The 27,695-nt window shown below is 42.7% G+C and overlaps 2 protein-coding genes across 3 annotated transcripts in view; both read left to right on the forward strand.

Annotated features, from left to right (window-relative positions):
- Positions 1-27,695, forward strand: part of RPAP3 (RNA polymerase II associated protein 3) — a 136,048-nt gene that overhangs the window by 480 nt on the left and 107,873 nt on the right. Inside the window, exons 2-7 of one of the 2 annotated variants that reach the window (XM_077265384.1) lie at positions 33-132; positions 1,493-1,658; positions 2,854-2,997; positions 16,344-16,469; positions 22,388-22,515; positions 22,613-22,734. In XM_077265384.1, coding sequence (XP_077121499.1) covers positions 1,506-1,658; positions 2,854-2,997; positions 16,344-16,469; positions 22,388-22,515; positions 22,613-22,734 — 673 coding nt within the window. In that variant the 5' untranslated portion in view covers positions 33-132; positions 1,493-1,505. The remainder of the gene's footprint in view (positions 1-32; positions 133-1,492; positions 1,659-2,853; positions 2,998-16,343; positions 16,470-22,387; positions 22,516-22,612; positions 22,735-27,695) is intronic. The other variant, XM_077265383.1, reaches the window with a different exon arrangement.
- Positions 4,341-6,664, forward strand: LOC143773724 (lamina-associated polypeptide 2, isoforms alpha/zeta-like). The gene is made up of 2 exons (XM_077261088.1): positions 4,341-5,372; positions 5,445-6,664. The coding sequence occupies exons 1-2, from the start codon at positions 5,197-5,199 to the stop codon at positions 6,388-6,390; spliced, it is 1,122 nt and encodes a 373-aa protein (XP_077117203.1). The 5' UTR covers positions 4,341-5,196; the 3' UTR covers positions 6,391-6,664.

Here is a 27,695-nt window from a genome sequence, read left to right on the forward strand (position 1 = left end):
AATCTGCATTCCTGCCCTTTGTTTCTTCCTAGAGCCACAGCTCTTACTCTGTTGTCCCCATACGAGGGCTTGTTATTCCAGGGATGAGATGTAGCTCTGAATATCACCATTCATTGTTCATGGTGTGAAATGGTAAGAAAAAACATAAAGGTAATTGTATTTTGGTTTTTTTTATTGATATTGTAAAGATGTTCTGACAGAAGGATTCTCTAGGGCAGTACAATTACAGCAATGTTAAACTTAAAAGCAATGTGTCACAACTTCTATTTAACTATCTAAGTTTTGAATTTAAATTAAAATAATAAAAAAAAAAACAATGATGTGTCCCCCCCACTTTTGACAACTAGCCTTGCTAAAGCAGATAGCTGGGGGCTGGTATTCTCAAGTTAGTAAGGGGCCATGAAAAGGCACATCTATTAGATGCGCCACTTCTAGCGCTTTGCCAGGCTCTTCCCACTTGACCTGTAGCAGTGGCAAGTGGGGTTCATATTTGTGGGGTTGATGTGACCAGATAATACAAAGGTGACATCAAGCCTGCGGATTAGTAATTGAGAGGAGTCTATAAGACACCCATCCATTACTAATCCTCTAGTTGGAAGGATAAATAAAGACACAGCAAGAATAAAGTTGTTTTTTTCTATTTGAAGTAAAACAAAACATATCCATTTTTGTTTAAAAATAACAAACACAGTTATACTCACCTAACACCTACGGTAATTCCACTGAAGCCCTTGTCTTCATTAATAGAACTACAATATCCCTCACCTCTCCGTCGTTCTGTCCCACACCGTAATCCATGTGTGGGGGATAAACAGTTTTAAACCTGGACAGTGCCAAGATGCGACTGTCCAGAATTAGAACCATTGGTGAATGAGCTGCTGGGAGCGTATCATCATTCACCAGCGGTGACCACATCACGGTTACTGCCTGTCACTGAGGCTGTGTTCCCAGCCGGGCTGAACTGCGGTGACCTCAGCATTGTGAGGAAAAGTCACTGAGTTCACCACAGATCACCATGAGAATGACAGCCCCAATGCAGAGCCAGTGTCAGTACCAGCATCGGCGCCTCCCCTCATGGCTGAAAGTAGAACCCTGCCGGGGGGGAATAAGGTTTATTTTCATCCTCGCATGGTTCGGCTACGTGCAGGCGCCAGGCAGATTAGTAATACTATTAACCTGCAGGTTAATAACGCTTTTTCTGGGGACAGCTTTCCTGTAAAATTATTCTTAAGGATCATTCACCAACCACTTATTCTGTTATTGGCTCACACATGGACCACAACAGCTGGATCATCACCAGCACACCCTCCCCCTCCACCACCAATAATTTATCAACCAGTTCCACCACATTCCGAGCCCTGGCACGAGGAGGACAGTTCAGGTGGTCTCCACAATAAATGATTCTATCTGTAGTAGGATAGTTTTGCTTTCAATTTGGTGCTGTGAGCAGGTACATATGGATATATGTAACACGTATAATATTTTTTTCAAGGCACATCACCGCCATGTCGTCTCCAAACAAAGCTCTTGAGTTGCAGTTACAAATGAAGCAGAATGCCGAGGAGCTGCAAGACTTTATGAGAGAGCTAGAAACCTGGGAAACGGACATAAAACAGAAGGATGCTAAGCTGAGTAATCAGACAGTCGTGGAGGAAGAGGTAAGCATATCTGCAATACGCGTACAAAAGAGGAATCATCATTCTCTACTTGTTATTTGCAGCTTTTTAGCCAATCCTATATGCATAAACAAAGTTAGACCTTATACTGACCTCCAGTGGCCCTCTGCAGCCCATCAGTGTCCCCTAATTAAAATGTTTATATGTGGAGAAGGAAAGGTAAATAAAGTGACTAAAAGACAATCAGATGTCTGCCAGGGCTGTGGAGTCGATAAAAACTGCACTGACTCATAAAATATATAATACATTGGGTACAGTAGTACAATGCAGGATGTGCTGTAAATGTTTCCATAAGAATTTGGGAAAGTTATGAAATGTCCTATAAATGTCTGTTCTGTTCCTGATCTAAGGATCTGGGCTTTTAGCTGAGATGAATCTGTGCTGCACTTTATGTATATGCTCAGTAGTGAGGCCGGGCTGGGGAGTTGGAGGTTTGGCTTACAGATTCCACAGCCATGATTTCCACTGTGATATCTCTGGAAAAACCTCGATATCTTCCCTACCTGACCACAGACGCTGGCACCCCCAAAAAAAGCGCAAGAAATGGAACCACTGCTCCTCGTCGACTAACGAGTTAGATTTTATGACAACTACTGCAATATTGACACAGACCCTTACTCCATTTCTTGGTGAATAAGTCTTCCAGCAATGGAATAAACGCCTCTGTCAATATATTTTTTTTCTGCCCGCAGAGCAGTGTAAAAGTAGCGACAGATTGTGCCTTTAAGGCTATGTGCACATGATGCGGATTTTCTGCGGATCCGCATAGTTTTTTTCCGTGCAGAAACGCTGCAGATGCGCAAGTGATTTACAGTACAATGTAAATCAATAGGAAAAAAAAAATGCTGTGCTAATGGTGCGGAAAACTCCGCATGGAAAACGCTGCGGATCAAAAGAAGGAGTATGTCACTTTTGTGCGGATCCTCAGCGTTTCTGCACCCTTCCATTATAGAAATCCGCAGGGGTAAAAAACGCATGAAATCCGCAACAAAATCCGCATAAAAAATGCATCAAATCTGCACCTGCGTTTTCTGCCAGGAGATGCAGATTTTGTGCAGAAAATTCTGCACCCCAATCCGCAACGTGTGCACATAGCCTATGTCAGTCAATATATTACTGGTGTAAGGACTGGAACATTTTGTGCCCTATATTAATATTTTCATACATTTTCTTATAGACTCTACCACCAATTAGAAACAAAGACTATAGAAAAAAGAAAAAAAACAGAAGTAAAGTATCTACTGAAACTAAGGAAAATGAAAAGAATCAAAACCCGAAAGGAAAATTGCATGACTATGACTACTGGGACAAGCTGGATGTGGTAATTGTAATTTGTAATAATACAACTCCAAAAGACCACCTCTTTTCATAGATCCGTCTATCCAGACTAAAGTTTCTATATTCCACCATACATTATTCATATTGGCCATCTTCTTTGAGAAGGGTGCCCACCTAAAAGACAACGTATTTATGGTATTTTAGGTGGTCATGTCAAAGCGACCTCTCTGTATGTACAAGAAAATGAACCGTCAGCCTTTCCCCTTCATAGGCAGCAGTAAAGATGTGCTGAGCGAAGATGCTCAGATAAGGTGCTAGCTCAAATAATATGTTCAAGTCCTTGCGGCTGTTCATCAGCCACAACACATGTAGGGATTTCATAACAAGCAGGAGTTCCCCACATGTGTTGTGGCTGTCGAACAGCTGTGAGACACTCGGTTAGCACCCTAACATGCTCGGATAACATTTTCCGAGCATGTTCGCTAATCTCTAGTGCTAACACAAGTCGTTCTCTCTTGTGGACCTTCTGATCTGTGATCTGTCTGTTTTTGCTATGTAAGCTGAAAGCAACACGGTGTAGGGGCAGAGACCCTGATTCCAGTGTTCTCACTGTTCTGTGGTTGGTTGTTTTCAATAAAGTCGGTGTTTTATAAGAAGGACATGCTCACTAGAGGAGTAGGTTTCTCCTGCCTCCTGGTCCCACCTTGCCAACATCACTGATTAGCAGCTTTCTGTCAATATACTATGTACATAGAAAGTTGCCAATCAGTGGTGTGTGTGTGTCAGTTAGGGCTCAGTATTTAGAGCACTGCTAGATCTGAAGTGGAGAATATTCATTACATCACAGCTGCACCCCGTCAACTAAGTGACACATCACTGGAATCAGGGTGTCTGTCCCTAAATCATGCTGTTGTAAAACTAAATAACAAATACTTCTGTCAGATTCCCTTTAAGTGTTGTTGAGTCCTTATCTGTCCCTGGCTTCCAGGATGCAGAGATCCAAGTAATGACACGCAGCACAGAGGTTGTGTGATCATATACAGGGAAAGCCCAGGAGCCCGTCTCTGACTCACTGGACTTTACCCCTCCTTTATATAGAAAAAAAACATACATTTACAGACATGCGTACAAGCGCTCATATTACACATCCTTTTACAATAACAGTCTATACAAGAGATAAGGCACGGCTTCTTGTATGTAGGTAAAGGTTACAATACAGGAAAGGAATGCGTCCATAAAAGGAAATGTCAACTTTGCTCTACTTTCTTGCTGATAAGCCAGACGTCTCAGCAGAAAGACATAATGGATTCTTTCAGTCTAATCTCTACAATTCCCCCCTTTGACATATTCCTTTTATTTATTACCATAGGGCCAAAGACAAAGCCTTTATTTCCAGGTCATCCACCTGACAGCACCATGGAGGTTGTCTTCTTATCCACAGTGGGACAGGAAACCACGAGCATAAAAGGACCCTCCCCTTACCAATCATCAGTGTTTTTCCTGTCCCACTTTGGATAGGAACTACGAGGATTCCGGCAGCTCCGTTTGGGGGAGTGTGGATCGGGGGGTCTCGGCCCTTATTACCCTTCCCACTACAAGTCCCCGTAAGCCGAAACCCGACACAGGGTCCCTCAGCTCACCCGGTGCAGCGCTGCTCCTGGGATTGCCGGTCGTTTCCTCCTGGAGAGGCTCTCGACCGAGCACGCCGCCGAGCGTTTCCGGGTCTGCCTTTGGAACAGAGCAGACAGCCTGGACGCTCACCGCAGCTCTGTCTCCCTGGAACGCCGCACGCTGAGCCCGGCATAGCACTTCCGGGTCGCGGTCGACAGGGGGCGGGGGCGGCGTCCCCATCTCTCTATGGGGAAGATGCAGCACTTCCGGGGCATGCCGGCGAGCGCGAACGCTCCAACGCCAGGAGGACAAGCATATAAGGTAAAAGCCGTAGTTAGACCTCTATCCTGCAATATCCGAGATGGAGGATTCCGCCAGGATAGAGGGTGATAGCCAGGCTCACGTAAGTCCCCTTGCAGAGGGCAACTGTTAAATGCCTACCTCCCGGGTGTTTCTACCTCCTTCTAAAACAGGGCCACTTCTATTATTATAGGTAGCCTCCACCGCCGCAGCTAAGAAAGGGAGATGTAAGAAGTGCCCGTTATGCTCCGCTAAACTAAAGGACACATGGCAGAAACCCCTGTGTGAGCCCTGCACTAACCGCATACTGGGCGAAGAGCAGGCCTCTCTCATGTCTAACATGCGGACTATGATCAGGGAGGAGGTACAGGCATCAGTCTCGGGCTTAATGACCCCTCAACCCTCACAGCCAGATAAGAAGAGAATGAGGGATTCGGACTCTTCATCTGAAGGGGCCTTGTCCGATTCAGAGCTGGAGAACGAGGAGTTTAAAGACCCTCCCGGCAGGTGAGGGGGCTCCGCACTGTGCACGGCCGGTGTCCGGCGGGATTGACACTTATGTCTGCTGTTTTTCCACAGGGGGAAAAAATACTTATTTTCCTCTGCGGACACCGACGAGCTCCTGGGCGCAGTAAGGCACACCATGCAAATTGAAGAGCCGCCAGCCTCTTGTTCAATCCAAGATGAAATGTTTGGCGGATTACGAGCCCAGACCTCAAAAGTCTTCCCCGTCAACGCTCATATTCGTGGAATGATTCTGGAGGAATGGGAGGAGGCGGAAAAACGCCTAATCATTCCTAAAGACTTTAAGCTACGCCTCCCTTTTGATCCAGCGGAGGTCAAAGACTGGGAGGATGTCCCTAAAATAGACGTTCCCTTAGCCAGAGTCTCCAAAAGAACTGCAATACCCTTTGAGGACTCATCTAATTTAAAGGAGGCTATGGATAGGAAGGCAGACAGTCTCCTAAAACGAGCCTGGGAGAGCTCAGCAGCTGTAATGCGTGCGAACATAGCAGCAACTTCAGTAGCACGGTCTATGCACCTATGGGTGGACGACCTAGCGGACCAGCTTTCCTCTAAAACCCCTAGAGAAACAATATTAAAATCCCTTCCCCTCCTTAAAATGGGTACAGATTTCTTAGCAGATGCGTCGGCGGAAACAGTAAGGTTTACGGCTAGGAATCAATCCCTATCAAACGCGGCCAGAAGAGCCATCTGGCTCAAGAACTGGTCCGGGGACGTTCATTCCAAAAATAAGCTCTGCGCCATACCATTTTCAGGGGGAAGAGTATTCGGTCCGGTACTAGATGACATCTTAGAGAAAGCGTCAGATGATAAAAAGGGGTTCCCAGAGGACAAACGTAAAAAATTTCAGCCCTTTCGGAGACCACGTTATAATCAAAAAAGTGATTATAGGGGGAAAGGGAAACAAGGCAGGTGGAGTTACCCAAAGGGCGGAGAATCCAGAACCAAGAATAAGGAATCCACCTTTTCAGGTTCAACACCGAGCTACCATAGAAAATGACGCCACCAGAGTGGGGGGGCGTTTAACCAGATTTTCAGGAGGCTGGCAAAAGATCACTACAAGCCCATGGGTGTTACAACTAGTTGCTCAGGGCTACAGAATCGAGTTCTCTTCTCCTCCCCCACAAAAATTCCTGATCTCCAGCCCCCATCTCACCACAACATCGCCCATGTGGGTAGATATTCAGGATCTGCTAAAAACAGCTGCGATTGTCCCGGTACCTCCCCAAGAGATAGGACAGGGATTTTACTCAAGCCTATTCTCTATAATAAAACCTTCGGGAGAGTCAAGAACTATCATAAATCTAAACCACCAAAAATATCTGAGGTTTGCAGTAGAAAAAGGAGGAAAAGTCCTTCATTACCAGTTTCGTTGTCTGCCGTTCGGTCTAGCTTCAGCGCCAAGAGTTTTTACAAAGATTATGATAGAGGTAGTAGCCTACCTAAGAAATCGAGATATCTTAGTCATCCCGTATCTGGACGACTTCCTAGTGGTAGCAGACACGGTAAATCAACTCAGGACCGACTGTCAGTTCGTAATCTCCACACTGCAGAATTTGGGGTGGATCATAAACTGGAAAAAATCCGATCTAGTACCCAAACGGAGGATAAAATTCCTCGGGGTCATGTTAGACTCAGATGTCAGGATGTCCTTTTTGCCGGAGGAAAAACTCCGAGGCATAATAAGCAAGATTCATCTCTTCGCGAAAAACAGAGTTTCCATCAGGGATGCTATGAAAATCCTAGGAATGATGACGGCATGCATACCTTGCGTAAATTGGTGTCAGTTTCACTCCCGACAGCTTCAACAGGCGATTCTCTCATCCTGGGACAGAAGACAGGGGTCCTTGGACAAGGTGATACAGTTGCCAAACCAGGTGAAAACCTCGTTGCGTTGGTGGACAGATCCCAAAAACCTCAAGCAGGGAGTACCCTGGAGTCATACTCCCGAAGTAATAATTACCACGGACGCAAGTCAGCAAGGCTGGGGAGGCCACATCCAGGGAAGGTATTACCAAGGTCTGTGGACCCGAGAAAACAGCATGCGGTCCTCAAACTTCAGAGAGCTGCTCGCAGTCTGGAAGGTCCTATCTTCAGCGCAAGCCTTGGTGAAGAACAGGCACGTGAAGGTGCTCTCGGACAACACGACAGCAGTGGCGTTCCTTCGACATCAGGGTGGCCCGAGACACAGAGCTCTACAGCAGTTGGCGGAACGAATCTTCAGGTGGGCAGAAGTGACGGTACTCTCGATCTCCGCAGTTCACCTGGAAGGTTCCAGCAACCAAGTAGCAGACTTCCTGAGCAGGAGGACGGTGCTATCTACGGAATGGGAGCTAAACAACGTGGTTTTCAGAGACCTGTGTCGTCATTGGGGGTATCCGGAGATAGACCTCTTTGCAACCAGACAGAACGCAAAGACCAGCATCTTCTATTCACTAAACCCTCAGGAAAACCCAGCTGGAGTCGATGCCTTCTCCCAATCATGGGACAGAGGCCTGTTGTACGCGTTCCCACCGCTTGCCCTAATCCCAAGAACTCTCAGGAAGATCGCAGAAGATGGAGCCAAAGTCCTTCTTGTAGTACCGTACTGGCCGAAGAGGAGTTGGTTTACCTTACTGAACAAGATGTCAAAGGGGAAACCAGTTATTCTTCCACAAAGAAGGGATCTCCTCTTTCAAGGTCCCGTTCTACACCAGAATCCGGAATCCCTCCGTCTATCAGCCTGGATCCTGAGCGGCAAGTCCTAAGAGCAAAGGGTTTATCGGACGAGGTGATCTCTACGTTAAAAGCAAGCAGGAAGCCAGTAACCTCTTCTATCTACTTAAAAATCTGGAAAAAATTCTGCAGCCACTGTGGAGAAACTGCAGTCGATACTGACCGGCCTAATGTTCCCAAAATCCTTGATTTTCTCCAGGCAGGGTTTAATGCAGGTCTCAGACCCAGTACCTTACGGGTACAAATCGCGGCCCTTAGTGTTTTCTACGACTGTACTTTATCAGCTCACCCATGGATAAGTCGATTTTCCAGAGCAGTTGCAAGACTAAAACCTCTATTAAGGAAGACTATCCCACCATGGGATTTAAATCTGGTTCTTAACGAATTATGTAAAATTCAGTTTAATTTGGACGATAACCCAGACATAGGTAAATTGTCCCTAAAAACGGCCTTCCTTGTAGCCATTACTTCCGCTAAGAGACTGGGAGAGCTTCAGGCCCTCTCTATTCAAGATCCGTACTTACAGATTTTTCATGACAGGCTGGTTCTGAGACTGGACCCAGCTTTCCTTCCGAAGGTGGTCTCCGATTCAAATATTAATCAGGAAGTCATACTCCCTTCTTTCTTTCAGTCTCCCAGAAATCAAAAAGAGTCTCTTTATCATAGTCTGGACGTTAAAGAATCGGTTCTTAAATACCTAGAAATTACAGCACCCTGGAGGGTAGATAATAACCTTTTTGTTCAATTTAGAGGCCCGAATAAGGGTAAGAAGGCATCTAAATCCACAATTGCGAGATGGATTAGATCCGCAATAATCTCGGCCTATAAAGCCCGGGGGAGGGATCCACCGGGTTATATCAGAGCACATTCGTCTAGGTCAATGGCAGCCTCATGGGCAGAAAAAGGGGGGGCTTCAGCAGATCAAATTTGTAACGCCGCTTCCTGGTCTAACCTTAGTACTTTTTCCAAACATTACAAACTAGACGTGATGTCAACACAATTAAGTTTTGGCAGGAGGGTACTCCAGGCAGTATTCCCACCCTAGGAAGTAGTCTGCTTTGGTACTTCTCCATGGTGCTGTCAGGTGGATGACCTGGAAAACGGTAATTAGTCTTACCGGTAATAGTATTTCCAGGAATCCATCCTGACAGCACTGCTAGTTTCCCTTCCCATGCTAATTTACTAAGATCTGATGTGACGTAAACATTTGTATCTTGTTTGTGTTTAAATAAAATATTCTTTTTTGGCATCCATCCAGATGTGGTACTTTGAAAATCACTGATGATTGGTAAGGGGAGGGTCCTTTTATGCTCGTGGTTTCCTGTCCCACTGTGGATAAGAAGACAACCTCCATGGTGCTGTCAGGATGGATTCCTGGAAATACTATTACCGGTAAGACTAATTACCGTTTTTTGGTATTACACATACACACACTTATATTATTAATAAGAGAATCAAATCTAGTATTAATTCTTCTATTGCAAATTATTTTCTTCTTTAGCAGTATACTAAAATATAAAAACAAAAATTAGTACAGTAATATTAATTAGAATCACTATATGTATTATGCTCTGCATAATCCCAGCAACCCACCCACCGATTCCTCTGAACCAGTTGGCTGGGTTAAGAAAAGAAAAGGTATCTGACCACCAGTTATCCTTATTCTGGTCATTATCTTTGTCATACTGATCTCTGAGTCGTTGTACGTCCTTTAATTTAAATGTCATACTCATAGTACTATTCGGGTCTATATAATGACAGCAGGTGGGTCCGATGATTTGACACATACCTCCTTGTGAGGCAGTTAGGTAATCCAATACCAGAGTATGTTGGTTGATGACTATTATAAGCTGATTCTGTACTGCTATACTAGTGTTTAGTATATCCAATATATCCCAAATCTGATCATCTAGATAATCCGTGGCTCTAACTAATTTATCCCACATCTGTGTTAACATTATTAACATCAATATCATGAGTTTTGTACTGCTTTTTTGCAGTGGCTTGCATGTATCCATGATGCCTTTCCTTCAAGCTTGACTGATGTAGGTGTTGTCAACAGGACTTGGAAGGGTCCGTCAAATCTTGGTTCAAGAGCCTTTCTGGTGTGTCTTTTTACATAGACTTGATCACCTGGTTCCAACTTGTGACTTCCTTCAGTGTTGTCAGGATCTGGAAGGGAAGCAAAAACTTGTGCATGCACCTTAGTTAATTGTTTCTGAAGATTTTGCACATAAGAAGTCAATGACTCAATATTTAACACAAGTTGTTGTGGAAAATAACATCCTAAATTGGCAGTCCTGCCAAACAAAATTTCATATGGAGACAGTTTAGTCTTACCCCTTGGGGTATTGCGTATTGAGTAAAGGGCCAGTGGAAGGCATTCTGTCCAAGGCTTTCCTGTTTCAGCCATGGCTTTCTGTATTTTTAATTTTAAAGTTCCATTCATGCGTTCCACCTTACCAGAACTTTGAGGATGGTATGGAGTGTGCAACTGACTTTCAACACCCAACATTTTCAGTACATTTTGAAATATTTCTCCAGTGAAATGAGTACCCCTATCTGACTCGATCACTTCAGGGAGACCGTAACGGGGTATCAGTTCGGCAACTAGCTTTACAGCAGTGTTTTTAGCTGAAGCCTTCCGAACTGGATAGGCCTCTGGCCACCCTGAGAACATGTCCACACACACCAACACATACTCATACCCATTACTTTTTGGCAGCTGGATAAAGTCTATTTGTAATCGCTGAAACGGATAGAGAGGTCGGACGTGGTGCTTCATAGGGGTCTTTGTCGTCTGTCCGGGATTATGTGCCAGGCATATAACGCATGCAGCACAATAGTCTCTTGCGTAGTTGCCAAAACCTGGAGCCAACCAGACTTGCTTTGCCAGTAGTGTCATTGCATTTGCAGACACATGAGTAGGGTGGTGTAGTCCACCAACTACGATCGGGTACCAGGCTCTAGGTAGACATATTAGTCCATCTTTCTTCCAAATTCCTGCTTGTTCTTCTGCCCCTTCCTTTTTCCACCTGTCCCTCTCCTCTTCTCCTGCATCTTCCTGTGCTTGTCTCAGTCTATCTTCAGTATTTTCTGTGGGGTTTACAGTATGAACTTGCTGTAAGGGTTTGACCGCTGCTGCCTTGGCTGCTTTATCAGCCCTATCATTTCCCCTAGATTCCCTAGTGTCGAGTCTCACATGTGCAGCTACCTTAATTACTGCTACTTCTTTTGTTTCTTGTGCAGCCTCTAAGATCTGTTTGATCAGAGAAGCATGTTTTACAGGTTGGCCTGACGCTGTCATGTAACCTCTAGCTCTCCAGATTACTCCAAAGTCAAACACAATACCATGTGCATACCTAGAATCAGTGTATATATTAGCTGTCTGATTCTCAGCTATTTTTAGCGCTTCAATCAATGCTGTTAGTTCTGCTTCTTGTGCAGACTGTTTCGGTGGAAGAGGTTCTGCTTTGAGAGTTTCAGATTCTGACACAACTGCATACCCTGTATGGAAATTACCTGTGTCATCTGCAAACCTACTACCATCTATAAACAGCTCTAAATCTGGATTTTGAAGTGGTGTTTCGGATACATTGGGTAAGCCTGCTGTTTCTTGTAAAATGAGCTCTGTACAATCATGTGTGTCTGTAGGGAAAAAATTTGCGTGTGGATCAGTGTCCTTATTCCCCCCTTCAGACTCGAGAGGTAGCAGTGTTGCTAAATTAAGAGTCTGAAGCCTTGCAAATGTGATAGTAGAGGGAAGCAGCAAAGAACACTGTAGCCGCAAATGTCTGGCCATGGAAATGTGTTTTGGTTGGACCTGGTTTAATATCCCATAAACATCATGTGTAGTTTGAACTGTGAGTGGATACTCTAGGACAATTTCTGATGCTTTGTCCAACAATAGCGAGACAGCAACAACCACACGTACACAGGTTGGCGCTGCTCTAGCTACGGGATCTAACCTTGCTGAAAGATATGCAATTGGTCTTTGTTTCCCTGCATGCTTCTGGGTAAGAACTCCTGTAGCATGGGAATCAACTTCTGCAGCCATAAGCTGAAATGGTTTGGTGTAGTCTGGTAGCCCTAACGCTGGAGCTGAAACAAGGGCATCTTTTAATTGTTGGAACGAAATCTGACCTTCTTTTGTCAACAAATAAGGTTCACTTTTTACACAGTCATACAGTGGTTGCATTAGTTGACTGGCATGTATAATCCATAATCCATTGTCTACAATGAGACACTATTCCTAAAAATGCTCATAGCTGTTTATGATTTCTAGGCTCATTCATCTGTCTTATTGCTTCAGTTCTTTGAGGTGTAAGATGCTTTTTACCTTGAGAAATGCAATGACCTAGAAAGACCACTTTGATCTGACAAACTTGTAGCTTTTGTCTATTCACTTTACACCCTTCTTTTTCTAGAAAACATAGTAAACTCACAGTGGACCTTTCTGCAGTTTCTAAATCTGGGCAGCAAAGTAGTATGTCATCCACATACTGTAAAATTACTACCTGTGGTTCGGGTTCAAACCTTTGAAGAACTGTTTGTAGGGCATTTGAATAAAGAGTAGGGGAGTGTATCATTCCCTGTGGAAGGCGTGTCCACGCCAACTGTTTGCCCTTAAATGTAAATGCAAACAAATGCCAACTATCTTGGTGTAAAGGAACCGAGAAAAATGCATTTGAAAGATCTATTACAGTAAACACTTGAGAACTGGCTGGTATCTGTGATAGTAACGTATGAGGATTGGGTACAACTGGGGTGATTGGATCTAGAACTTTGTTTATTTCTCTTAGATCATGTACCATACGATATTTGGGCATAGAACCCTTATCAAGAGTTCTCTTCTTGACTGGATACAGAGGAGTGTTAGCAGGTGATTGTATCTCTACCAGAACTCCTTTCTCTCTATATCCCTCTATCTGTTTTGTAATCGCTAATTCCTGCTGGGCACTCACAGGGTATTGTCTGAGCTGTGGGAGAACAGCTCCTGGTTGCACAGATAATTTTACAGGAGAAATATGCAATAATCCCACATCAGTGTCACCCTGTGCCCACAGTGTTTCTGGGATCATTGAGAGGTCTAGATCTGTGGTGTACTCTTTTTCTTCAGTATAATCCTCAAAAGCCTGAATTCTGACATATTGTTCTAATGATTCTGCATCATCAGGGATAGTCAGCATAACTGTGCCATCGTCCCTAAATTTGATGTTAGCTTCTAATTTCTTTAGTACATCAGTTCCTAACAGACATGTTGGGGCACCTCTGGCATACAAAAATCTGGATGCAAAACATTTAGGTCCTAATGAGACCTCTAGGGGCACAGTATATGGCAGTGTTCGAATTACCCCATCATAACCCTCAGCAAAAGTTGTTTGTTCTGAAATATCTTCTGGATTCGGAAGAAAATCTTGATTCAAAATTGAGGAAGTTGCACCTGTATCTATCAAAAATGGAATCTCTCTCCCCCCCACATTCACCTGTATCATAGGTCTTCTAGCTGGTAGGGAAGTTTGTAACACATCGAGTCAATCTGAATCTGGTATGGAACCATCTATGATGGTAGATTTCTGCTGGTTGTCCGTTTGGAGAGGGTTATTTCTGGGAACAAATTTGCCTGACTTTATATCTGCCAACTTCTTCCTGCACTCTCTTTGGAAATGACCTGGCTTTTTACAGTAGTGGCAAGGAAAATCGTGTCTCACTCTTCCTCCTGTATTAGCTTGTGCTATTCTAACAGGCTTACGATTCTCTCTCATATCCATGGCTATTCCTAAACATCGTTGTTTCACAATATTTGGTTGTTCAATTGTTCTCCAATCTGGAGTAGAGGATTTAAATTTTTCTCTGATTTTCGGATCTAGCCCCTCTATTAATTGTTTTGTAAAAAGTCTCCTTACTGAAGCATCAGTCAAATCCAATCCTTCATCCCTAAAGCTATTTTCTAGTTCTTGACTATATTCTTCAATACTTTGCCCAAATTTCTGCATAATCACACCTGTAGACCCCCTTTCCCTCTGTTTTCCTCTCATGAAAATTATTAATGCCTCTGTGAACTGGGTACCTGATGCTTCTGTCTGTAAGGCACCCCTTTCTGCCACTGGTCTATTGGGCTGTAGGTGTGTCAATAATTCCTGAAAAAGTCCGGGGGACATTTTCATTCTACATAATTCTTCCCCGTCCGCCCAGACCCCAGCATGAGTCTGCATGATTTGTTGTATATACTGCGCAAATCGGATAGGATATTGAGTGGGATCAGGCGCATTATGCAGGAGGGACATACCCTCAGCAGGGGACCAAGGAAAGTATTGTCTGGTCTGATGATATCTGGTGTTCATTACCCCATCAGCACCAGGTTCCCTAAAGGGTCTTGGTACTACCCTAACAGGGGCAAGTACAGCGCCATATCTAGGTGTACCACAGGCTAGGCAATCATTTCTCCAATCTGGATTTTGTTGTCCACAGTGTGAACATTCCCATCCTCCTACCCCACCAAGATTGGGATACAAGGCTGGAAATTGTTTTCCTCCTTCTGCTCTTCCAGATGGTACAAATGATTGGGCTTTTGGATCTAGGTAAGGTGGCGGGATTATGTCACAACTTTTTCCCTTCCCCATGATCCATTTGGAAGTGTCTGGATCGTACTTCCAATTCTCCTCTTTAGCTGTTTTTGAGACCTCTATCATACAGTGTATGATTTCTTCCCACCCATTGTCTTTGATAATTCCACCTCGTTCTTTACTCAGTCTTTCCCATTCTGTACTGAACATTAGTGCTTCTGAAATTCCCAATTTTTCTCTTACCCTTCTAATCTGCCTTCTGACTGTCTTTCCACATCTTTCCTGTATGATATCTGCTGCTTCCACTTGTCCTAAGACGGTTTTTGTCTGTTTATTTCCCATTTTTCTTTTTCAATATTAGCTATGACTACCCTAGGTGACGTTTGGACAACCACTTCCTCTGTTGGTGGCGTCTCGTTGCCTTCTCTCCTAGGGAGCTAAAATATTGAAGGGCTCGTCTGCTCCGTTTCTTCTAATATGCAGGACGTACTTAAGTGCTATTATGCACACAAACAGACCCAGCAACACCATACAGATCACAAAACTTTCTGTGTCAGTTAGCATACTTGTCCCAGGCTCATGAAAACCCGCGTCCTGGGCTCATTCTATCAAACCTTATCCAGAAATGAAGGAGGTTTAAGCACTTAATAAGAGTCAAGCATGGGCGGAGAAGAAGAACGCAACCACATGACCCAGTTAGGCTGACTTCCATGTATAAGGCTTATACCCCAACTATTTCGGCTTATTTTTCTATGCACTTTTGCTCTTCTTTCACAACATACCACAACCTTCACACTGTTCACACACTGCCAGGGACAGGACTCATAAGTCTATACAATATGGTAACCCGAGTTTTATAGGTATCTACTCACTACTAGACTAACCCAGCGTGACACGGCTCATAGAGATCTTTCGGATAATACAGGGCAGATAAAAGAGAACTAATAATGTCTCTTACCTGGCCAGGTTTTTCAGTTCATTTGTCGTCCATTATCCCAGATCTCCGTTGTCCGTATCCGCAGGTAAATCTCGAGCAAATACTCTCGTCTCGGGTCCCTGTTCGGGCGGCCAAGAAATGTTGAGTCCTTATCTGTCCCTGGCTTCCAGGATGCAGAGATCCAAGTAATGACACGCAGCACAGAGGTTGTGTGATCATATACAGGGAAAGCCCAGGAGCCCGTCTCTGACTCACTGGACTTTACCCCTCCTTTATATAGAAAAAAAACATACATTTACAGACATGCGTACAAGCGCTCATATTACACATCCTTTTACAATAACAGTCTATACAATAGATAAGGCACGGCTTCTTGTATGTAGGTAAAGGTTACAATACAGGAAAGGAATGCGTCCATAAAAGGAAATGTCAACTTTGCTCTACTTTCTTGCTGATAAGCCAGACGTCTCAGCAGAAAGACATAATGGATTCTTTCAGTCTAATCTCTACAGTGTGGTTGACAGGGTGTAGAGAAGCTGATTTTCGAGTCAACTTAATTTTAATAAACTGGTTGTCTTAAGTTAATCACTACAGAAGTATTTTTTTGTGTGTAATTTTGGTAATTGAATAACTTATTACGTGTTGTCTTTGTAGTAGACATATCTGTATTTATTTTATCACACGTCTGATTGATTTTCCAGTGTAACATGTAAGTTATATATCGTATCATTTTAGGACAAAGCCTTACAGGATCTTGATAAAGAGGAAAACACAAATGAATCAATGTCTGCCGAATCTGATTCTGAGGGCGAAGATGGCATTAAAATTGATACAGAAAAAGCTTTAGCAGAAAAAGAAAAGGTATTCAAACTCTTAAAAAATGAGATGTTTTTATAATTTGGGTAGGGTCAGGTGGACATTTTTCTTTTCTGCTGTTGCTTCTCAGTTTTCCTTCAGGTTACTTTGTCTACTTCAGTTATTAAATGTTATTTCAGGTATTTTAATATAGTTCCACAAATAAGTGGAGGTAGCAGTGCATGCGATTCCACCACTTCCATTCCTTCAGCGTGCGAAAAAGCCTTGTTCTTGAGGCATGCAGGTTCCAGCGCTGAACATTTATGACATTCCCTGGGACTGTCACGTAAATGGTTTAGAACAGACAACCCTTTTTAAGGATGATCGGTCACCAGATCTAACAATGTGTTTCATGAAATAAATCACCTACCCATCACGAAGGCCATGTACTTATGTTCCAAATCCATCTCCGAATGACTCTGTAATCCTTCCTGAACACTTAAGGCCCCGTCTCACATAGCGAGATCGCTAGCGAGATCGCTGCTGAGTCACTAGTTTTGTGACGCAACAGCGACCTCAGTAGCGATCTCGCTATGTGTGACACGTACCAGCGATCAGGCCCCTGCTGTGAGATCGCTGGTCGTGTCGGAATGGCCTGGACCTTTTTTTGGTCGTTGAGGTCCCGCTGACATCGCTGAATCGGTGTGTGTGACACCGATCCAGCGATGTCTTCACTGGTAACCAGGGTAAACATCGGGTTACTAAGCGCAGGGCCGCACTTAGTAACCCGATGTTTACCCTGGTTACCAGCGTAAATGTAAAAAAAAACAAACAGTACATACTCACCATCTGATGTCCGTCAGGTCCCCCGGCGTCTGCTTCCTGCTCTGACTGAGTGCCGCCGTACAATGAGAGCACAGCACAGCAGTGACGTCACCGCTGCGCTCTGCTCTCACTGTGCGGCGGCTCAGTCAGAGCAGGAAGCAGACGGCAAGGGACACCGAAAGGCGAGTATGTACTGTTTGTTTTTTTTGGTAACCAGGGTAAACATCGGGTTACTAAGCGCGGCCCTGCGCTTAGTAACCCGATGTTTACCCTGGTTACCCGGGTGCTGCAGGGGGACTTCGGCATCGTTGAAGACAGTTTCAACGATGCCGAAGTCGTTCCCCTGATCGTTGGTCGCTGGAGAGAGCTGTCTGTGTGACAGCTCCCCAGCGACCACACAACGACTTACCAACGATCACGGCCAGGTCGTATCGCTGGTCGTGATCGTTGGTAAATCGCTATGTGAGACGGGGCCTTTAGCATGTTATGAGTCCAGCTGTGCACTGCCAGATTCCAAGTGTATCGCCACCCACCTACCCTGAGTGACAGGCTCTTTTCACTGCTCCCATTGATGAAATCTGGCCCAGGCTTAGACGTTGCCGTGTCCATATTACTACTGTAAGAAAGAACGCATCTTCCAGCAGCTCTCGGTGTGTAATAACAGTCTCTAACGACATCTGCAACAACTGCAAGCTCATATGTGAATGTTATGTGGACAATATGTCTGTGGTCAAACATGGTAGGTTTGACTGTTTCTCAGTGCTGGTGGCAGGAGAGAGGAGATGAAGTTGAATCCTGATGAAGCAACGGCCCGCAGAACCCCCCTTAGCACAATTTATATATTTGCTGGGAAAAGAGGGTAAACTTTTTTTTTTTGTATAGGACAGAGGTAGTCTAGAGAATATAGCTATGTGAGTAGTGTTGAATGAACACTATGGGGACATTGGGGCAAGTGCAGACGATCGTATGAAAACTAGTCTGCTTTCAACCAGAAAACTCAGATGATTTTCATATGTATTGTCATTCACGAATCATCCGTATTTATAGGTCATCAGTCGCTGGTCCACACAGGCTCCCTGACATCGTGCTCCTGCGCAGGTGTACTTTGCTTTGCCTTGTTGAGGGCAGAGCAAATTACTGCAGTGCGCAGGTGCCGGAGCTCTTTGACCTTTCCCGGCATCTGCACAATACAGTACTTTGCTCTGCCCTCAACAAGGCAAAGCAAAGTACACCTGCGCAGGAGCACGATGTCAGGGAGCCTGTGTGGATGATGCAGGGTCGTGTCATCCACAAGATGGGAGCCGCTGGACCAAGACCAGCGACACCCATCGGACCGGACCGCCCCACAGGTGAGTATAATAAAACTTATTTTTCAGTTCTTCCAGGTCGAGTTGGGGGCTTATATACAGCATTATAGAATGCTATGTATAAGCCCCCAAAGGTGATGGCTGCATCTTATATCGGCCAAAACTGCTGACAGGTTCCCTTTAAAAATCGGTTGTAACATGTACTATTTTTTTTCACCGTATTTTGCACACCTATAGACTTGAGTAGATGAGTCTCATCTAAAATTAGGAAAAAATAGTGCATGCTGCAATTTTTAATTTTATAATTTTTTTTTTTAAACTGACGTCATCTCTACAGCCCTACTTAATAACATTTGTCAGGATTCTGTCCTATTTTTACTCTGACATGTCTGTACAATACACTCATCTCAAGGAGCCCTGAGATGGACACGGTGGTTCTAGCGATAGATCCATAAATACAAACATTTCTACTCCTTTCTGAGGAGTGCAGGTGCTCTAACTGCTGAAATGTCCATACTTTGCACTGAAGTTTGGCTTAATCTAGACATTGAGTTATTTTTAGGTTGTTTATGACTTATAAGCAAGTTCTTAACCAGGTTATGCACCTCAGATCGAGCAGAATAAAGTAGTGACAGACACAGATTTTAGTGATGTGTTACTTACTTGTCAATGTGGTGTAATATTCATCAAATCATAGTTTCTCTGGTGCAGCATCAGCAGAGTGCTGTGAGCTCAGCACCTACTGTGCATAGAGAGAAAGTTGTTAATTAACAGTACATCATTGAAAGTACTGAACATGGCAAAGGCGTGGTTGGAATATGCTGACCAATTTCATAAAAAAATGCCCTTGTTTAAAGGATGTTCCTAACTGTCCCTGTGTGGCTGCTTCCATAGTCCTAAGCTCTTTTGGCTGCTGCATTGAGATGGATACTCCTACTTCAGCCATGAGTGGCAGACATGGGAATACCCTTTCTAGAGTATTGCATTACATTTGAAAACATTGTAGCGCTTCTGCTGTTAATTGAAAGAAAGCTGTTTTTTTTTTTTGTTTGTTTGTTTTTTTTTTGCTATGAAAACGAACGCATGTATATTTCCGTATTTTTATGGAAGCCAGGTAGGACTGGGCTAAATACTAGCACTGCAGGTCTTGATTAGATGCACGTAACTAGCTATGACTGAGAATCATGACAACATAGTGATAGCGAATTTAGATTGTGAGCCCCATTGAGGACAGCGATGATGATATGAAAACTGTAAAGCGCTGCGGAATATGTTAGCGCTATATAAAAATAAAGATTATTATTATGTTCTCTTAGAAGTGCTCAATCTACTGGGGATGTTGAGCAGAGTGGAGTGTGTTGAAGCTGGTGAGTGACCAACTAAAATGTGAGTTGTTGCTGTGTGATATACATACCAGTGTCTCTGAATGCAGACCACATACAGGTCCTTCTCAAAAAATTAGCATATAGTGTTAAATTTCATTATTTACCATAATGTAATGATTACAATTAAACTTTCATATATTATAGATTCATTATCCACCAACTGAAATTTGTCAGGTCTTTTATTGTTTTAATACTGATGATTTTGGCATACAACTCCTGATAACCCAAAAAACCTGTCTCAATAAATTAGCATATTTCACCCGTCCAATCAAATAAAAGTGTTTTTTAATAACAAACAAAAAAACCATCAAATAATAATGTTCAGTTATGCACTCAATACTTGGTCGGGAATCCTTTGGCAGAAATGACTGCTTCAATGCGGCGTGGCATGGAGGCAATCAGCCTGTGACACTGCTGAGATGTTATGGAGGCCCAGGATGCTTCAATAGCGGCCTTAAGCTCATCCAGAGTGTTGGGTCTTGCGTCTCTCAACTTTCTCTTCACAATATCCCACAGATTCTCTATGGGGTTCAGGTCAGGAGAGTTGGCAGGCCAATTGAGCACAGTAATACCATGGTCAGTAAACCATTTACCAGTGGTTTTGGCACTGTGAGCAGGTGCCAGGTCGTGCTGAAAAATGAAATCTTCATCTCCATAAAGCATTTCAGCCGATGGAAGCATGAAGTGCTCCAAAATCTCCTGATAGCTAGCTGCATTGACCCTGCCCTTGATGAAACACAGTGGACCAACACCAGCAGCTGACATGGCACCCCACACCATCACTGACTGTGGGTACTTGACACTGGACTTCAGGCATTTTGGCATTTCCTTCTCCCCAGTCTTCCTCCAGACTCTGGCACCTTGATTTCCGAATGACATGCAAAATTTGCTTTCATCAGAAAAAAGTACTTGGGACCACTTAGCAACAGTCCAGTGCTGCTTCTCTGTAGCCCAGGTCAGGCGCTTCTGCCGCTGTTTATGGTTCAAAAGTGGCTTTACCTGGGGAATGCGGCACCTGTAGCCCATTTCCTGCACACGCCTGTGCACGGTGGCTCTGGATGTTTCCACACCAGACTCAGTCCACTGCTTCCTCAGGTTCCCCAAGGTCTGGAATCGGTCCTTCTCCACAATCTTCCTCAGGGTCCGGTCACCTCTTCTCGTTGTACAGCGTTTTCTGCCACATTGTTTCCTTCCAACAGACTTACCATTGAGGTGCCTTGATACAGCACTCTGGGAACAGCCCCTATTTGTTGAGAAATTTCTTTCTGGGTCTTACCCTCTTGCTTGAGGGTGTCAATGATGGCCTTCTTGACATCTGTCAGGTCGCTAGTCTTACCCATGATGGGGGTTTTGAGTAATGAACCAGGCAGGGAGTTTTTAAAAGCCTCAGGTATCTTTTGCATGTGTTTAGAGTTAATTAGTTGATTCAGAAGATTAGGGTAATAGGTCGTTTAGAGAACCTTTTCTTGATATGCTAATTTATTGAGACAGGTTTTTTGGGTTATCAGGAGTTGTAGGCCAAAATCATCAGTATTAAAACAATAAAAGACCTGACAAATTTCAGTTGGTGGATAATGAATCTATAATATATGAAAGTTTAATTGTAATCATTACATTATGGTAAATAATGAAATTTAACACTATATGCTAATTTTTTGAGAAGGACCTGTAGGTCAGCTAGGAAAGCAGAGCAGTCTGTGTGTTGGAGCTGCAGAAAAAGTGTAGAAGCTGCAGCCTGTTCAGTGTGAACTGTTCCCAGGGTTGTAGGACCGTACCTCTTCTATGTGTAACGTTTGCTCTAGGAGAAAAGACTGTAATCTGTTCAGGTGAACCCACACTGACATATACAGCTCTGGCAAAAATTAAGAGACCACTGCAAAATGTTCAGTATGTCTGATTTTTCTCTTTATAGGTATATTTTTGAGTAAAATATAAATTGTTCTTTTAGTCTATAAACTTCTGACCACACGTCTCCGAATTCCAAGCAATACATTTTATTTTTTTTTTCTGACAAAGAAAAATGGTCAAAATAAAAAAAAAACCCAGTGCTTTCAGACCTCAAATAATGCAAAGAAAACAAGTTCATAATAATTTAGAAACAACAATACTAATGTTTTAACTCAGGGAGAGTTCAGAAATCAATATTTTGTGGAATAACCTTGATTTTTAATCACCGCTTTGCTGTGATACCTTTGTGCAAAGAGGAGGCTGTTTTTGGTTATGAATGCCTTGGAGTTTTATGAAAGCAGAAAAACTGCACATATTTGGATCAAACAGCATTGCCTGTGTGAAATCCACCTACTGCTTAATGTGAATTCCTACATAATAAACATGTGTACATTTTTGTGGAATCAGGTCTTGGCTTTATAAGATGTTGATAACTAGAACTGTAGAAACTTACTAATGCAGACAAATCTGAAACAAGGATATCTTTAATAAGTTATGTACATTTTCAATTTTTACTCAGGGAAATAATTGTTTTAAAGCTGGGAATTATGATGAAGCTATCGAGTGCTATACAAGAAGCATGAATGCTGATCCATACAATGCGGTGCTGCCCACAAATCGAGCATCTGCTTTCTTTAGACTAAGGAAGTAAGTGTTTTGCCTTTGTGTTTTTTTTTTCTATTCCTGAACAAGCTGCTTATGATCTCATTTTCTTTCCATACGTTTCATTTTTTGTTATTTTTAGGTATGCTGTCGCTGAATCAGACTGCAATCTGGCCATTGCTTTAAACCGTAACTACTGGAAGGCTTATGCGCGCAGAGGAGCCTGTCGCCTGGCATTGAAGAACTTCCAAGGCGCAAAGGAAGGTTGTCTAATGTGTTTTTTGTTTGTTTTTTTTTGTTTTATTTTTTACAAAGTCCCACAGAAGTATTCTATGAGTATTTATTGCTACTTTATTTTCTGTTTGTGACACTGGAAACTGTTCTGGTCATCAAGCAGCTTTCTGAGATACAAGTATTGATAAAAAGTACAATTTTAAGTAAGGTAGTGACTTGTATTTACTAGTAATTGTTGTATTTGAAGGGGAAATATATAGTCCTGGCCAAACATTTTGAGATGGACACAAATTTTGGTTGTCACGTCATTGTTTTTAGATCTTTTAGTCTATTTCCTTGGGTAATGAAGTGCAATTCTAAGCATTTCATAAGTTTTTACACTTTTATTGACAAATACATCCAGTTTATGTAAAGACCAATATTTACAGCGTTGTCCCTTATTTTTCAAATTGAAAGTTTTATTGGTTATATCAACATACAGAAAAGAAAACACTAGGAAATTAAACAAATTGGAAGCCATACCCGAAACAGAGGCCAAACGAGACAGTACCTCTAACATTGATGGAAGGAAAATGGTCGCCATTCAGTAGCCTCCAATGGGTAAATAGTGAAAAATGAAAAAAAAATATGTCTGACAGTCATCCCATACCTTGGCAAGGAAGGCTAGAAAGACTGGTAACTATGGGATGGTAGAACAATGGAATACAGGAGTAGGTGGAGAGGAAGGAAGGGGATACAATTCAACATTCAAACAAGAAAGTACAGGGAAGCAGGAGACGGGCTGGGGAACGTGATGCGATGGACCTCTATAGGGAGGAGGATAGAAAGGTATCCCAGTAAAACAATTTATTGGTGATTTTGATCTTATCCTCCTGGGTTTGAATAATCTACATTTCTATACACTGGGTCATAGCAATTTCAGCAAGCCATTCTTCTAAGGAAGGTATATCTTGAGATTTCCAGTGATTTGGAATTATTATTTTAGCAGCCTGAAGCAGATGTCTCAAGTTGTCTCTTATTTATCAAGACTTCTGCAATTCGCCCTGGCAGCTGGATATCAACTTCTGGACCATATCCTAAATTTAGTAATAACCCAATTTTGCCTACTCAGTCCTGGAAGTTTATCTGCGTTCCCCACGTTATGAGGATTTAATTGCTTGTTCTTAATGGGATTGTGGTCTACAAAGTTTCCTGGTTATGAATCCAAATTTAATTTTATTTTGTTCACGGTGCCACTGATTTGTCACTTTTGCTTTGGGACATGGTGTTCCAGCATGCCAGAAAAGCATTGTTCATCACCAAATTGCTCCTGGATTGTATGGGAGAATTTAACTTTAGTTGATGCTTAGATGCTGTTCTTTATTCATAGCCGTGTTCTTAGGCAAAATTGTGAGTGAGCCCCCTCCCTAAGATCATAACCATCCCAATACGCGTGGTCTTAGGATAATTTAACCCCTTCTCCCCATGGGCCATTTTCCATTGTTTTTGTTTTTTTTTCCCTCCCTTCTTCCAAGAGCCATAACTTTTTTTTTTTTTTTTTCGTTTTTGCAGAACGAATTGTACTTTTCAATGACTCCTTTCATTTTACAATATAGTGCACTGGAAATGGGGAAAAAAATCCAAATGCGCAGAAATTGCAAAAAAAAAAAAAAAAAGTACAGTTCCACAATTGTTTTGTTTTTTTGTATTTATCATGGTCACTATATGGTAAAACTGACATGGCAGTATGATTCTACAAGTACACAGATGCCCAGTGGTGGAAAAAAAAATAAAATTAACAGAAATTTGCATGAAAAAAATCGCTGTTGTCTCCGTTTTCAGAGACCTGTAACGTTTAGATTTTTCTGGGGCTGGGTGATGGCTCATATTTTGTACCCTGAGCTGACATTTTTACTGCTACAATTTTGGGGTAGATACAATGTCTTGATTTCCTCTTATTGCCTTGTCACAGCAGCCATAAAAAAGTAATTCTGTCACGCTGTTTCTTGATCGGATTAATTTATTTTATACTAGATGGTGGCCCGATTCTAATTGCATCGGGTTTTCTAGAATATAGAATCTGCTTCCTTCTGGGGGCGTTCTGACCATTGATAATTATCTTGCAAGTGCATTTGTATGAGATTTGATCCAATAAGGATTATTTGTGCACTGTCACTTTTTTGATCCAATAAGGATTATTTGTGCACTGTCACTTTTTTGATCCAATATGGATTATTTTTGCACTATCACCTTAAAACTTGGATTATATGCTACAAGGAATTTTTTGTCCAGTGACTAAATATTCTTTATGAACATATGTAGCAGCAATTTTGCATCACCACTTGAAAAACTTTGGTATTTGCTGCCAGGAACTTTCTCCTTGCGATTAATGAATTTTCATGAATATATATGTAGCAGCAAGTAATGAGTAATCATATTTGGATACCTGCGGTTCCCTTCGCTTACCTTTACTAGGAGGAAAATTTTGTTCCGATTTTGAGGCACTGGTTTTTAATTGTGTGTATTGTCTACATGTGAATAAAGGTTTTTTTAATCATCAAACACTTCGTGACTGAGTATAGTCTAATAACTTTACGGTCAATATGTTTATATTAAGTTTGGGGTGTTGCCCATCCGCAATTTAAGGAAATGGGTTGGTGCGTTATGTTTATTATATAATGCTCCATGCAGTTATGGCCCCATAGATGCCCCATATAATGTTCCTTGCAGTTATGGCTCCATATAATGCTCGATGCATTTATGGCCCCATATATGCCCCATATAATGCTCCATACAGTTCTTTATGACCCCATAGATGCCCCATATAATGCTCCATGCAGTTATGGCCCCATAGATGCCCCATATAATGCTCCATACAGTTCTTTATGACCCCATAGATGCCCCATATAATGCTCCATGCAGTTATGGCCCCATAGATGCCCCATATAATGCTCCATGCAGTTCTTTATGGCCCCATGGACGCTCCATACAGCATTGTGCCACATGTAATGCTGCTGCAATAAAAAAAAAAAAGAAATCGCATACTCACCTCTCGTCGACTGTTCAGGCAGAGGGTGGCACTCACATTAATACGTCATCGCGCACTCTGACCTGCACAGTCACTGCAAGAGGATGGGAAGATGGAGCCGTGCCTGGCGGATGGACCGCGGACAGGTGAATATGAAATACTCACCTGTTACTGGCGCTCCTGACGCTGCCCCATGGTACTGCAGCTTCTTCGCGCCTGCGCGAGAAGGACCTGCCATGACGTAACGGTCACATGACCGTGACGTCATGCCAGGTCCTTCTCGCGCAGGGCCTGTGATGACGTCGCGGTCACATGACCGTGACGTCATGGCAGGTCCTTCACGCATACCATCCTTGCCACCGGAAGGTGAGTATATAATGATTTTTAATTTTTTAAATTATTTTTAACATTAGATTTTTTTTTACTATTGACGCTGCATAGGCAGCATCAATAGTAAAAACTTGGTCACACAGGGTTAATTGCGGCGGTAATGGAGTTAGTTACCCGCGGCATAACGCGGTCCGTTACCGCTGCCATTAACCCTGTGTGAGAAGTGACTGCGGGGAGTATGGAGTGGGCACTGACTGCAGGGGAGTAGGGAGGGACTAATCGGACTGTGGCCGTCGCTGATTGGTCTCGGCAGCCATGACAGGCAGCTGGCGAGACCAATCAGCGACTCGGATTCCATGACAGACAGAGGCCGCCACCAATGAATATCCGTGACAGACAGACAGAAAGACAGAAGTGACCCTTAGACAATTAATATAGTAGATTTTGATGTTGTTTTTTTTTATTGTTTTATTTTCAATGGGTCAAAAGGGGAGGGATTTAAACTTTTCTATTTTATTTCTATTTTAATTTTTTCATCATATTTTTCACCCCTTCAAACCTGGGCCATTTTTCGTTTTTACATTTTCGTTTTTTTTGCTCCCTTTCTTCCCAAAGCCATAACTTTTTTTTTTTCCCATCCATATGGCCATATGAGGTGGTTGTTTGTTTTTTGCGGGACGAGTTGCACTTTTACCAACACAATTAGTTTTACCATATAGTGTACTAGAAAATGGGAAAAAAAATCTCTAGTGCGGTGAAATTACAAAAAATTCCACAATGGCTTTTTTATTTTTTTATTTACTATGTTTACTAAATGCTTAAACTGACCTGCTATTATGACTCTCCAGGTCATTACGAGCTCGCAGATACCAAATATCTATAGGTTATTTTTTAAGTGGTGTAAAAAAAATCCAAAGTTTTATTTATTTTATTCTAGTTATGTCGTTTACCGATCGGAATAATTCTTTTATAATTTGATAAATCGGGCATTTCTAAATACAGTGATACCAAATATGTGTATTTTTCCCCAAAATTTTTTTTTTTTATTTTGAATAGGGCAAAAGGGGATGATTTGAACTTTTATATTTAAATTTTAAAAAAATATTTTTAAACTTTTTTTTCTGCTTTTTACTTGCATCAATAGGCTGCTTAGGAGACTTGTAGCGACGATTGTCCGATCGTTTGTGTGACACATAACAAGGCTTCGGCCCTGCTTCAATGACAAGCATCATGTGACGGGCACCGATGGGTTTCCGTCACAATCATGTTACATGCTGCTGTCAGAGATTGACAGCGGCATTTATCATGCTAACACCCGCAGGTGGATCGCGATTCCATGGCAGGATGAACGATAAACTTCTGGCTGCCTCGTGTTAAATCTCATTGGCAGTGATTGACAGCTGGATTTAACTGTTAACAGCCCCAGGCGAAGCACTGCTCCACTCACAGCTGTTAAACGGACATGATGACTGATGTAAATCGGTCTTCATGTGTGGGGAAAGATGCAAGCTCGGCGTGTGAGTCCGCATCAAAGTCAAGGACACAAATTATAATAATGTATAAAAAAACTTCATATGGGGTTAATACTGATATGACACAGGACTCACAGTGGCTGTCACTGTTTCTTCTACGGACAATCATTCTTCCAGATGTC

Source organism: Ranitomeya variabilis, chromosome 5, assembly GCF_051348905.1.
Source record: "Ranitomeya variabilis isolate aRanVar5 chromosome 5, aRanVar5.hap1, whole genome shotgun sequence".
Taxonomy (NCBI): domain Eukaryota; kingdom Metazoa; phylum Chordata; class Amphibia; order Anura; family Dendrobatidae; genus Ranitomeya; species Ranitomeya variabilis.

Coding starts and splice junctions, on each gene's coding strand:
- LOC143773724 (XM_077261088.1), top strand. CDS start 5,197: ATGTCTAACATGCGGACTATGATCAGGGAGGAGGTACAGGCATCAGTC. Junction 5,373..5,444: donor TTTAAAGACCCTCCCGGCAG/GTGAGGGGGCTC, acceptor GTTTTTCCACAG/GGGGAAAAAATACTTATTTT.